Source organism: Manis pentadactyla, chromosome 1 (genome assembly GCF_030020395.1).
Source record: "Manis pentadactyla isolate mManPen7 chromosome 1, mManPen7.hap1, whole genome shotgun sequence".
NCBI classification, from domain to species: domain Eukaryota; kingdom Metazoa; phylum Chordata; class Mammalia; order Pholidota; family Manidae; genus Manis; species Manis pentadactyla.
The window spans coordinates 8,329,763-8,343,489 of NC_080019.1; the positions used below are offsets into that span (position 1 = coordinate 8,329,763).

Here is a 13,727-nt window from a genome sequence, read left to right on the forward strand (position 1 = left end):
CCACCTGTTGGGCCTCAGGTTTGGAGGAAGGAGGGAGCAGGTGTTGCTGGTTATGCTGATAGGCGGCCCGTGACCAGCGGAAATGGAGTCATATCCCCAGTGGTGAGATTTCTAAGGTGAATTCAACTGCAGCTGCACATTATGAGCACCAGGAATGTTTAAAAATTCTGATGTGCATTCATACTCCAGACCAAAGGAAATCAGAAGTTCTGAGGGTGGGACTCAGGCATCCCTGGATGATTACAACATACAGCCAAGGTTGAGAACAGCTGCTCTAATCTATCCCCAGACCCCTCAAGAAGCCCTTCTCCAAGAGACAGTCCAAGTGGCACTGGTTTCTCAGATTAACCAGATGCCAAGCTGGGTCCTGGGGGCCTGATAAGGATGAGCCACTGGGTGGCATGTGATGTGATGAAGGGGACAGGTCTGGGCGGGCCAGCAGACGGGCCCTGGAGGAGAGGGCAGAGGCCACTGAATGGTCTCAGGAGGAGCCCTGGACACAGATGTCACATGTATCAAACTTGGACTCCATCTGTACTGCAGACCCACGAAACTCCACCCTCTCAGGTGGCGTGCAGGGAAAGGACAGCTAGGATTTTGAAACCATATCGAGAGACAAGTTATCAGCCCAGGGATGGGAAGTGGGAGATGAAGGGGCAGCTTCTTACCGTCCTGTGTGCACGGGAAGGTTGGCATGTCCTCTTCGTCACCAGCCTCTTCTGTAACACACAGCGCATCTCTGTCGCCGGCGGCCGACCTGGCTGTGATGGAGCCAGTGGCGTCAGGCCCTGAGCCACACCCACCCTCTCCAGCTGCCCCATTCATTTACAGTCCCCACCCCCCTGCCCGCCTCCCTCCCTGCCCCCGGGTTCAGGTCAGCAGACGTGAGCTCCAGGTGACCTGACTGTATGCAGAGAAAGGGGAGGTGGGGGGTGGAAGTAAGAGTCAAGAGGCCGAGGAAGTGACATGTCTCAACGCCTCTGGGTAAGGTTTCATGACCTCCCAACAGGCTCCCTGCCTGCTCTACCTGCACCTGGCTCAAAACCCCTGGGAAGCACTGAGAGGAAAGCAGAGCCGGGAGCTCCATCCGGCTCAGCACCCTTCTGTTCCCTGACCTATGGTGACTGAGGCAGAATTCCTCTCCTCCAGGGCTGGGGAGGGAATGTGGCCTCAGCCCGCTCCTCACCGAGGCTCTGTCCCCAGCCCATCTGGGGGGCTGCAGAGAGGAGGAAGGAAACGGGCTGGTCACAGACCTCTGCCTCACCAGGACCTGCCAGGGCGTGGAAGGGACCAAGTGGAGCAGGTCATATGTCAGAAGGCAAACTGGTGCTTGTTCGCTGGGATCCTGTGCTCCCAAAATAAGACCTAAGCAATGTATTTCTTCACCCAGAAGAATGTTCCCCCAGATTCCTAGACTTCTTGGGTAGGGGCCTTCGGCTGGGGGTCTTTGGCCCAGCTGACCCCTTGTGCCACCCACAGCCTTGTCTCCCCCTGCACCCAAGACTTGAGGTTCCTAACGTCCAGCTTCTGTATTGGTTGACCCATCCAATTTCAGCTCTTAATTTGAACTTTTTTTCTTTTTGGCTTGATCCTTGGAATTTCCTGTTTTCTTTCAACTTTAGCTATGCATTTAGCAGTTTGCTTGTATTTATCTAGTAGCGAACCTTTATAGTCCAAGAATATGTTAAGCCAGTAACACTAGATGTAGAAGCTATGTTTTAATTTGTTCCCTTTTTTAACGTGATGAAGGGCGGGATCTTGTCTTGGGGCAACCTTCACAACAATCCAATAACTTCACAGTCTAAACTATCACTTTCATGGAAAAGGAGCCTGAGGTTCAGAGAATTTAAGACCGTTGCTTGACAGCACACAGAATCCGCAGTGAAGCTGGGATTTGAACTCAGAGATGTTTCTACTGTTACTCCCACCTCCTCCAATGAATGAGCAACGTTCTGTAAATGCTAAGAAATCCCGCTTCTGCAACTACAGGGTGAGCTGGAAGAAACGAAGGGGTCTGGGTCCCTGTCTGAGCATGTGCTGGAGCCTCTGGGCTCTGGCAATGCCCCAGGGGCAGCCCCAATAGCACCTGCCACCTCATTTCCTAAAGGCTGTGCCATCGTGACCACTGCGATCAGCAGGGCAGCCAAGGGGCAGAGGGGCAAGGAGCCCTGGGCGAGTGAAGGCAGGCCTGAGTGGGCTCAGTAGGGGAGGGACCACGGGTGACCCCAAAGTAAAGAGGCTGCCATCATCGCCATGAGCGCTGCCTGCCCTCCAGGTTACGGCTTACACGTCACTCCCAGCAGTCTTCGTGGAGCTCCGAGGCTGGCGGATGTGCCTTGTGTTTTGCACGTGCTGGGCATTTTCCTTGTGGAGGGTGCGCTGCACCTTTCATCCTTCAATAGCTCTCTTTCCCGCTGTTGAAGTTCTGAGGCTGGGGAACGTGTCTGTCTTGTCCTCTCTGTCCAAAGGCCCTAGCACAGTAGGTTGGCACAGAGGGATGCTCAGCAGACACAGTTTCGAATGAACCTTCGGATGATTTTTGTATTGTTTTCCCGTAGTGGGTCTGCGTTTACCACCGGATTAACTGGGGAACTTGGTCAAGAGACCGAGGTCCGCACCCCACCTCAGAGGTTCCGAGGTGACTGCGGGGAGGGAGGACGCCAGGGCACATCCGTCATCCGATTTGATCCTTACAACCAGCTGCAGGGATAGATGGGGTGAGAAATTCTCTGAATTTTACAGGTTGGGTAACGAGTTGCGGGTGGAGCGGGGGCCAACATTTCAGGCACGACTGAAGTCGCAGAGCCCCCTAGTGGCAAAGCCTCTGAGCCCGGGGCGAGACCCCGTCCGCGGCGCAGGCTCCGGGCGGCCTCTGACCCAGCTCCCGGCCCCCGGCGCACGCGGCCGGCTGACCCCTCCCTAGTACCCTGGGAAGTCGGCCCTGCTTTGCGGCCGGCCGAGGCTGCTGTCCTATCACCAAGCGGCTTTGCCTGGGTAGTTACTAGGATCACCATCGGGCTCCCATACTGATGCCGTGGGCGAGGCAGCCTAGGATTCCCGGGTCCTTCAGCGCTGTCTGACCGGAATCCTACCCTAAACAGCCACGCCTTCTCACCCCAGATGGTAGCCCAACCACGCCGCCTGCCCGCTGTTGTATTTACGCGGCTTCGGGCCCCCTCTGGGAGGTATTCCTTCCACTGCAGCAGAAACGCCTTCTAGAACTTCCTGCCCTTGTTTCTCATTTCCCTGCACCTTTTGATGGTGCTTCTCTGCCTTCCCTTGTGACTAGGCCTCCTCCCTGTTCTGGCTCCTGCGCCTATTTCATCACTTCACTGTTTACAGTCTTTGCAGGGAATCTGGGAAGGCTTAAATCAAGCAAGGCTGACATCAACCGTCAGCAAAAACACCCCTCAGAAAGTACACCGCTTTGTCGTAACTGCTCTCTCACTGACAGCCCTTCAAAACTGGCAATCATTAGCAAGTGGGAATTAAAAAGAACCCCCTTCTGGTCCTTTGCAGAGCAGCCCATGGGAAGGGAAACGACAGTTGCCAGAACAGATCTCAGCTCTCTCCAGACAAGGGGGTTCACAAGTGTTTGGCGCTGCTCCCTTCGCTGACATCGTAGGTCCATAACTCACGGCCCTCCCCAAACCCCAAAGAGGTCTCCTTTCTAATCCTTTGGACTTCTTCTCCACCAGCACCGAGCCAGGGACCTTGGGGACCCCTAATTTACCTATGTCTGGGATGCTACAGCGACTCTCCACTTTAGCCTTGTTCATTTCAATGAGAACATAACCCAAAGCATTTGTGAGGCTTTTATAAGCCAAGCCCTTTGCAAGAACAGGCTCATTATGCTCACATTACACCAAGATTGTCCAGTCAGAGACTGGAGGAAGGAATAGACATAGAACTGAAAAAAGCTTGGTTTGAGGACACAGAGGCCATGACTGATTAGAGGATGATTGATTAGACAGGAATCTGCCCTCCCCACCCCATCCCATCAGCACTGGGGGGCAGAGACAGGCAAAGAATTTTCCTTCCCCTCCCCATCTCCCATGCCTGCCTATCCTCACACCCTCTGTGGCCATCTGGCTTAGTGTCGACCCAGCCAGCTTGCTAAAGTATTTTCAGGGACAGGGAGTGGGAAGGCGGACTTATAAGTCACAGAGCCCACCTGCCATATTACACAGGCTCTGAGGAGTTAGTTACAAAGGTTCCTAAACATCCAGGGATCTGAAGCAAGATACAGACACACACACAGGTTGCTTGCAGTGTTGTACACACCCAGCTAGACAGACCACAGCACTGGGAGAAGCCTTTTCCATCCAGGCCTGACATCTGTTTACATGTCTGTTTATGAACGTCCCAGCAGCTTGCCATCTCCTTGAGGTCTACAAATCTTCCCTCAGCCTCTTCCAGCACAGGCAGGGCTGATCACAGTGGGTGTTCAACAAAGATGGGTTTATGGACCCTTTGAGAAGGCCTGCCTCCTTAGTTAATTAATAACTTCAGCTGTTTTAACTAAGAGCTCATTTTTATTAAAAAATAAAGATTAATGACTTAAAATATGATTTAAATGCAGTTTATTCTTAGAGTTTTCCCTGGCTAGGGGGTGTTGGGGGTGCTGATGCATTGAGGATGCAAAAGCTTAAAGCAGCAGAGGCTGAAAATTAACATACAGGGGCCAATGTTTGAATCAACAAGGAATGAAGGAGGCAGGCAGCAAAATTTGGGATCTGCTTCCCCTCCTTTTCTCAGAACCAGAACAAGGCATATGAAATTTCTCTCCTAAAGCTAAAAGCCTCTCTTGTTTTTTGGAGAGAAGGTTATTTTCTTTTTCCATCGGTGTCCCCGATAATCAGCTTGGAATTCCACTGGTATTTTTAGGGCCCTGAAAAATAAGGCCCTGGCTCTTCATTCCTAAGTTATCCGTGAAACTGAGGACTTCTGACATGCGGAAAATTGAGGGGCACCTGAGTGTCGGCCATTGTGGATTGCCAAGTGTTTGGAACGGTTGAGGAAGTCACCACCTTGCGGGCCACAGGTGTCTGAAGAGAAGGCAGACAGAGCCTCTGTTGCCTTCTTCTCTCTCTCTTTGTCCTTCTTTTTTCATCTGGTTGATTCCTGGTTAAAGGCTATTGTCACAGAAGCGGGTGGGTAGGAAAGGGCACTGGAGGAAATACGGTAATGCCTGGACCTGTGTCTTCGGGAGGCCCATTTCCCAGACAAGCTCAGGACAGCACGCTGCTCTGGGGGGCACACACCGAAGACTCCACGGCCAGCTGCCGCCTCCCCTGCTCTAGAGCCCCACAGGACTGCAGCTGTCATGAGGGAGCATCCTGGTCCCTGTAATAAGGACGCCAGGCCCATGAACGACCTAGCAAAAGCTCAGCCAGGCCCCACTCTTCATCTGGTGATCTCTACACAAACTGGTAGGCAGTGTGCTTAAAAGAAAAAAAGTCAAGTAGCCTGCAAAGGCCAGGGTGGCAAGCTCAGACTCCCAGAGGGAGCAGCTGCTGGAGATTTCAAAGGGCCTCTGTTGCTCCCATGCCTAAGACCATAATATCCAGCTCAAATACAGAGGGACAGCCACGAAAGGAGCTCCCTTTTTCGGTTTAGGTGTCTGCTCCCACAGAGCCACGTACCGTGTGTGCGTGTTGGCACATTGCTAGGCGTGCCTGCTGTCTCTGTGGGGTCGAGCTTGGTTCATTTCTCCCTCTGGAGGTGGGAAGGTGCCCACACTTGTTAACCAACTGCTAACTCAACTGTGGTCACTGACTCCAGCTTTCTTTTGGTTGACCAAAAACGTGGAGTTAATTCACTCTTTAGCCCTTCTGGGACAGCAATCTTCCACCAGAGTCAGCAAGTGGGAGAGATTCGAGGAACTGAATAAAAAGGTCTTTCTTTGGGAACTTCAAGGAACATATTTTGATGATTATGTTCCAAGGAGTTCACAGAGTGGGTTTTCAAAACAGCCAATTGGGTCAGTAAAAGTAAAGATTTCAGAGTCTTCTCGGAAGCCAATGCTATATTTAAAGTTGCAGAGGAGCTATAGTTTAAGGCGGGAGACTGATAAAATTAAGGTTGCAGAATTGTTTTCATTAGAACCTCCTCACAGGCTTCTTCTATGTGGATACAATGATAATCCCCAGGGGCTCCGTCTGCACCCCCACCCCCACCCCGGCTCTAATGAATCTGGTCCTTCTCTTTCAGGTTTTCCTGCCAAACAAGTTTTCATGCTCACTCACCTCCTTTCTGCTCCTCATTCCTAAAATCTGCATTCAATGCCTGGGACAGGCTTTTCTTCTCTGGCTGGGACCTGCTGGAATCCTCCCAGCCAGCCCACAGCCACCCATCTACTGCCTTCCCGGTGTTCCTAGTAACCACACAGGTTGAGGGTAAACTCCCCCTGCATCCTAAGCCCACTTTACCCTAAAAAACTTTCCTCCCCTTCCCCACCCCCCAACCGTGCACTCTTCATTAGACAGGATATATCTGTGGCACGGACCCTGGGCGTCCTGGCCCACTAAGTCCCAGCAGCAATCCCTGGCCGTGCAGATAACGCCACATGTCCACCCCACTTCTAAACACCCCTCAGGGGGTGAGAAAAGCAAAGCCCATCTATTCACTCAACATAGCCCCCCTGTTGCACACACACAGGGGTCTCCTGTGTGCGGGCAGAACCTCCTCCATCCCCTGAACCCTGAAATGGGTGGGAATGGGGGAGGAGGGATCACCAGTGTCCTGATCTGTAATGTCACTTCTGGGCCTTCAGTCCCCTCACCCTCCCTGCCCATCTCCACTGAGGTCCCCACTCTCTCTCACATGGACTCTTTCCCTCCCCTATGCTTCATGTTCAGAATAGCAGGAATACCATCTACTTCCCAGAGCTGCTGGGAAAATTCAACGAGACAGTTCACGAAAAGCACCTGGCGCATAGTCAGTAACTGATAAATGGTCATAACAGCCATTGTGATTGGGGTTACATTTCTGTCCTACTAGAATTGCTGCTCATTTATGGTCCTTTCCCAATGCTGTCATTCTCAGGACCAGTTTCCAACTTTCAAGAATCCAGTTTCCAAAACACCTCCTACGGAGCACTAGTTCTGAGATGTTCTTTGCGAGAAAAGGTTCCTTGATGAACTAAGTCTGGAAAACGCTACATACTCTTATCACATCTTAGAAACTCACATTAACATAGAGAAAATTCTGATGAGGCCTGTGAAAAAAGAAGCTCATTCTAATCTGTGTTTAATTCTATGTTTGTCAAACTTACTTGGCCATAGAAATTCCTGCTATTCTTGAAAAAAGAAAAGTTCTATGAAATCCCGTAGAACTGGTATTCAGAGGTGCACCTTCTTGAGGGAACTTTGCTCTGGATAAGCACATCACCTGGAGGGAACCCCTTCTTCATCCTGTTTCCCACCATCAGCTTTAATGGAGGTGGCATTTATGTTAGAAGCCCGTCGATTCTCTAGACCTTGGGGCCCCTCGACCTGGGATCTATGGGTCTCGTCTCCACCTTGGCTGCAGCTCGGCCTGCCCACCTGCACATCCGGTAAGGGGCATAAAGCTTGCTGCTGCTTCGTCTGCACGATCCCAGGCTCACCCCCTTACCCCTCCCCCACTGTGTTCCCCCACTAAGCCTTTGCACTCCCCACATCCCCCAGGCCAGCCCCCAGGGTCAGCATCACGGGAAGCCAGCGTGTGGCGGGGGTGCGCCAGAGGGTGGTGTGGATTTGGCTCCCATCAAGTCCTGCCATCTGGATCCTTACTCGCTATTCCTCCCCTACTCAGCCCACCTCATTCTCCAAAGATGAGCTCACCTCCTCCTTCTCTGAAAAGATCAAAACCACTAGGTTTAAGCTCTTCTCCTTTCACTAACCCCCTCCAGGTGTTACCTCTCAGTCCCAGTGTCCAGAAGGGTGTGTGGAAACCGGCCTCCTTGTGCACCTTGGACACAGTTCCGCACTCGATCTCCAGTCTTCAAAGGAGCATGTCTCTGACTCAGCGATCCCCCCCAGAAATTCTTTTCTAAGGACATGCTTGTACAACAAGGCAAAGATGGCCGTGCAAAGACTGTCACCACATGCTATGACAAACCTCAGGACACGTTTAAATGCCCATCAACAGGGAGTGGTTCCATAAATTATTATGAAGTTGTACTTCAGAACATAATGCAACTGATTAAAAAATAAATGCAGATCAGTATTTACTGCCCAGGGAAAGATCTATGTTCTATTGTTGAATGTTAAAAATACATATACAGAATAACATGGATAACATAACTTTACCTCCATGAAAAAAAATCTGCGTGCAAATGTACACAAAAGGATTTTGGGAAGAATGCTCACCCAGAGCTTGTCTCTGAGGGGTAGGAGTTCGCGTGAGGGCTATTTTTTCTTTCTCATTTCTGAATTTTTCTAAATTTTTCACGAGCATATATTATACAAAGATCAAATGCAACTAGTGATGCAAAATGTCTGTATCTGTCATTTCTCCCTCCCCTCAGGTCCCCACAAAGAGAGCTTCTCTTCTTTACAAGGCAAAGCTCATGCAAGTCTGCCCTGCCATGATGGTGCCCCCAACTCCCCTCTCTGCTTCCTCTCTACCTTCAACAAGCTGGCCCCACATGGAACACCCTCCCCGCCTGGCCCGGCTTCTTACTTTACTCAGTCCCCCTTTTCTGGAACTTCTTTAACACAGGCCTCACAGCCTTTGCTTCAAATCCCTCCCAGCCAGTGCAGCGGGACTTTCTCCAGACCAAACAGTCTGCTGCGGACTGTCGAGCACCAGCCCTCGTTGGTGAATGTTTCCTCCTGTCCCTTTCCATGGCATTACCCCCACACCAGCTCTACCTGCTCCCTGCCACTCCTCTGGGCTCCTTCACAAGCTCATTTTCTTCCTCCCATTCTCTAAAAGTAGAGATTTCCCAACGTGGCTGAAGTCAGAGCAGGTCTTCAGGGTGAAGTAGCAACCAGGACGCGGGTGGAGGTCCTCAGGGTGGCACCCAGGGTTCCCTGGTCTTGTGGCTCCTGAGTCTCTTGGCCAACCCTCAACTCCAGGTAGATCTCTCTACCCATAACCCCTGAACACATTTGCCCCAAGACATAATGCCCAGTTAACCACAGCACTGTCTCCTGCCCCTCCTCCAGTGACCCGATCCAAATCTTGCCCCCCGCTGCAGCTCCTTCCTAAAGCCTTTCTTGAAAAGCTCTCTTTCTCTCCTGATTCCCATTCCATCTACTGGATACGTCACTCATTTGTTTTTTTGCATCATCTCCCTTGATTATTTGGTTTTCTTCCTAAGTGTGTAAGTCTTGTTTCTGCCTGAGGGCAGGAACCATCCTCTTCACCTTGAAACCAGCAATTCCTCCTCCCAGGAGAGCAGGTGCTCCGTACATGTCTGCTGACTGGAAAGAGGGGGGCAGTGTCCCAGCATAAGTGATATTTTAGCTTGGTTTTCTCATCTGCACGTCTCCATCTAGAGATGTTGAGTGACACTGTTAGAAATAAGGGTCTGGAGCACAGAGTGATCTGGTTTCCCCAGCCTTTCCCCATGTGGAACCTATGAGGCCAGGTGAGGCTGTTCAGGGACTGGGTGTCCAGGAAGAGTCCAGGAGCCTGTGGCTGAAACCATGGAAACATCCAGAAGAGAAGCAGCAAAGGAGGAGAGATGGGAAGGAACCACCACCACCCAAAACGGCTTCCTTGGAACCCTCTTACAACACCAGGCACTCTTAGCACTGAAGTCTTTTTTGAATGATGTGGACACACACACACACACACACACACACACACACACACACACACACACACATACACACTAAGTAATACATAATCAAACATGGGAGTGTATATATAAGTGGCACGAACCGTCACGCCATTGAACTTGCCAATTCTGACACCCAGTTCAAAGCTGCCTGTCCTTCATGAAAACAGCCAAGCTATGCAACATCTTGAGAAGCAGAAATATTTTTCCTCTCTCAAATTAGCTTTGGGAATGTGTCTTCAGTTATTCAAAGTACCCCAGCTGAAAGGCAAGGTTCCTAGTATGTGCATGTGTGTGTGCGTGAGGATCTGGAGCTGATTTCCAACATCTGAGCCCCTGGCCCCCTGAATCGGGCCCTGTAGTGGCTCTTTGCATTCTGCCACATCAGCTCCTTCACTTCTGGTGTCAGGCTCCTGCCAGCACCCTGAGGCCCGAGGATGGTCCGGCTTTCAAAGGGGACCTGGTCTGCCTGCTCATGAGTGGGTATAAGTGAATAACCTCCCCCAGCCAAGCCGTGGGAAGGAGGTTTTCCTGGGATCACACTGCTGTAGTCTGCAATGCCTCTTCTCCTTGCTTGCCCTCTGCCTGTGGGGTGCAGGCACTGCTGTCTAGTTCCATGGGGAAGGGCTGTTCCTCCTACACTTGGGGAGCTGTGGGGGTGGCTCTGCCCTGTTTTTGGCAGCAGAGGACAAGTCTCCCAGGGGCAAAGAGATGCCCACGCAGTGGACCTGCTTCCAACCATCTCTCCACCTAGTCAATTCCGGTCCTCAAGTGGCACTCAGGCGTCGGAGCAGGGTGGGCCTCAGGGACCACCCAGGAGGAGAATGAGGCCCAGGCTGGAAAACACTGGAACCAGAGCCTCACTTGGGGCCGGGAGGAGAGCCCATGTCTCTGCTTCTCCAATCAGGCACCTTCACAGCAGGCCAGGCCGCTTCTGGGTGGGGATGGGGGGCCTCACATGGCTGGGAGGAGTCCCAGGACAGGGCCCTCTCACGGGCAGATGTGGAAACAGTTCCAAGTGGCTGCTAATAGCTCAGACAAGCCAATGGGAAGCTGCAAGGTGGGCCTGTCACCACCAGGGGCTGGTGGCCGCGGTGTGCCCCTCACGTGTGGGATGGGCTTCATCTGGGACCAGGTGTCAGCGTGCATCAGAAGATGGGGCTGCCTGGGAGGTCTGGGAGGCCACGGGCAGGCAGGAGGGGCTCCGGGGGAAGCAGCCTGGCTGGCAGAGCGGGCCCTGGCACCCAGCCACTGGTGGCAGCGCTCCTCAGCAAACGTGTTTTCCTGTTTAAGTACTGTCCCCACCAACACCCTCTCCCCTACAAAACATAACATCATCGTGTTTTGCTTTGAGTGGGAATGGTCACTCTTAGCCAGCAGATGTGATTCTCAGATTGGTGGGACCTTCCGGGGCTTGAAGCCAGCTCCCCTCGGGGAGGGGCTGCTGTGGAAGGGGCCGCTCTGTTCTGCTGGGCACTTGACTTTTTCCACGTGGGTGAGAAAAATCCTGATTCTTCACACTCCACAGAACCCAAAGGCAAATATTTTGCTGTCTGCCCTGCTTTTCCATCTCAGGTAGAGGTGGTGGCTCTTCCTGGATCCTGGGGAGGCTGGGGGACAATCTGCAGGGAATCCACGCTCACCTTCCCCCCAGCAATGCAGCCCCTGCCCTGGGCTGTCCTGGGAGATCACGGGAGGGTTTCCCTGAGACTGGAGGAAAAAGACATGAGAGCTTCCCCGGGGCCCTCAGTGAACAGGGGCTCAGCCCCATGCGGTAGTGGGGCTGCTGGCCCAGAGCAGGGAAAAGGAGGTGAGGTGAGAGAGGCAGCCTCCCAGCCAGCAGTCAGAGGCCCCCCGGGGACCCGATCACGTGTTTCAGCCCATCCTCCTGGGCACCTCCTCTAAATATTCATTCGCTGCAGCTCTTCTCTCCTCTGCTCAGAGTAGAATTGCCTCCCAGAGTTCAGAAAAGCAGGCCATGTGCTCCTGACTCCCTCCTCCTTGGAAGCCGGGTATCTCCTCCATTTCAGAGGCTTTCGGCCCTGCCTGTATCTCCCTCACTATATTTCCTCTCACAGTCTTACCACTCTGAGAACGGGCAGCTCCTGACCCTCATCATTAAGGTCCAGAGCAGCGTGGGCCCCCTGCCTGTGGTGAGATGTGGTCTAAGGCCTTTCCGGAGGCTTCTGGGTAATGACCTACCCCAGGCCTGCTACCGTAGCTGAGAGAAGGAGCTTCGTGGCTGAGGCTTCTCCCTGCTGCTAAGGGGACTCCCGAGAGTGGGTTATAACTTTCCTGCCTCATCTCAGACAGCCTAAGACCTGGTGGGGCCCTTAGGAAGCACAGAGAGAGAGGCCAGAGGCCAGAGGGAAGGAAGTGACTGAGGCAGGGGTATATTAGCAAGCACTTTGGCCTGGAAGTCTGGAACCCCAGGCTCTAGTCCCTCTGACTAGTGGGGAATCTTAAGCAAGTCCCTTCCCTGTCCACAGGGCCAGCAACATAATTTGTGGAAATTGTGCAAAGTGAAAACAGGGGTGCCTTGTTAAAAAATTATTAAGAATTTCAAGACAGCGGTAGCAGAGCATTTAACCTGGTGTGTGACCATCCGAGCACACGGCCCAGTGGGAATGCACAGGTTGCATACCTGCGACACCAGCCCTACCTTCCTGGGCCTCGGTTTCCTCAACTATACAACGTCGGGAGTGTGTTCAACCAGAAATTTTCTTCAGAGGGACCCTGAGACCCTTGTATGTGAAAGAAGACAGAACTGCTTCTTCAACAGAGAGAGGCTAGTTTAAATAAAGCCCTTCAGGTGGTCTAGATCTTTCCAGGTTTGAATACTGGGTCAGTGGGAGAGGCGTGAGGTGTCACTGCTGTAGGAGCCCAAGCTTCTGCCCCGAGGGCTGGGGAAGGATTACTGAGAAGCATGGGATTTGGCCCTAAAAACCTCAAAGCTTCCAAGTCTGGCTTCCATTCAAAGAACGGACAGCAAGGGCCACTGTGGTGATGAGCCACTGGCCTGGGGACAGCTCAGGCGTGGACCGCTGGTCCTCTTCCCCAGAGGCTTTGTCCCGGGAGGTCAGAGGGCGTTCAGAGGTTGGGGAGAGAGAGCAAAGCAAGAATCCTCAGGCTGGTGCTGGGCAGAGGCCAGTGGGGGCACAGGCGCCTCCCGACAGGGGTCCCCTGGGTGAGGGTTGACGCTGCTAGGAGGTTGGGCTGGTGACATCTTTCTGCGCTGCCTCGCAAAGGGATCAGAAACTTCTCAGGAGTCCCAAACCGTCCGCAGAGATGGACAGTGAGCCGGGGCTGGCAGGGGTGCTGGGAGCTTCCCCCGGGCTCCGGGCTCCGGGCCCCCGCCCGCCTCTCCCCCAGGACCTGTCGCAGGAGGACACAAAGGCTGCGAAGACCCCGGAACTCCTCCCGAGGGGTCCTGCCCCCGTCGCCGCGCCGGCGGGCGGGTCCCGCGAGGGTCGCCCCGGAGCGCGCGCTTACCTTTCATGGTCCCTCCCGGGGGCGCGCGGGCGCGCGTGGACGGGGGGAGCGCGGGGCGCGGGGGGGAAGCCGGCCGGCCTCAGGGGGCGCCCGCCCGCCCGCCGCGCGCCGCCGCGGGACAGGGGCTCGGCGCGGGGCTCATGCCCGAGCGGCCGCCGCCCAGGCGCGGGTCCCGGGGTCGCAGCCGCGGCCGCGCCGCGCGCTCCCCGCTGGCGGCCGGCGAGGTCTGGCCGCGCGTCCCGCGCCCGCCCCTGCGCCCGCCCGCCCCCCGCCCCCCGCCCCGCTCCCTCCCTCGCCGCCACTCCCTGGGCCCCGGCCCAGGCCGGCTTCTCGGTATTTTCAGAACGGCCGCGGCCAAGCCTCTCGGTGCCGCCGCGCGGGGCCCGCACCCCGGCCGGCCGATCCCACCCCCGCGGCCGCGCTCCCGGAGCAGCGGCCGCCGATCGTGGCCCCGGACGCTCTC

At 54.1% G+C, this 13,727-nt stretch overlaps 1 protein-coding gene across 3 annotated transcripts in view; it reads right to left on the bottom strand.

Annotated features, from left to right (window-relative positions):
- The window catches only part of SCARA3 (scavenger receptor class A member 3), a 36,869-nt gene extending 23,377 nt beyond the window's left edge, over positions 1-13,492 (bottom strand). Inside the window, exons 1-2 of one of the 3 annotated variants that reach the window (XM_036888951.2) lie at positions 13,265-13,492; positions 672-761 (exon numbers count right to left, since the gene is read on the bottom strand). In XM_036888951.2, the coding sequence (XP_036744846.2) occupies positions 672-761; positions 13,265-13,271 (97 nt within the window). In that variant the 5' untranslated portion in view covers positions 13,272-13,492. Of the gene's footprint in view, positions 1-668; positions 762-2,287; positions 2,649-13,264 lie in introns of those variants that run through there. The other 2 variants (XM_057507149.1, XM_057507098.1) reach the window with 2 other exon arrangements.
- Between the last annotated feature and the right edge of the window lie 235 nt (positions 13,493-13,727).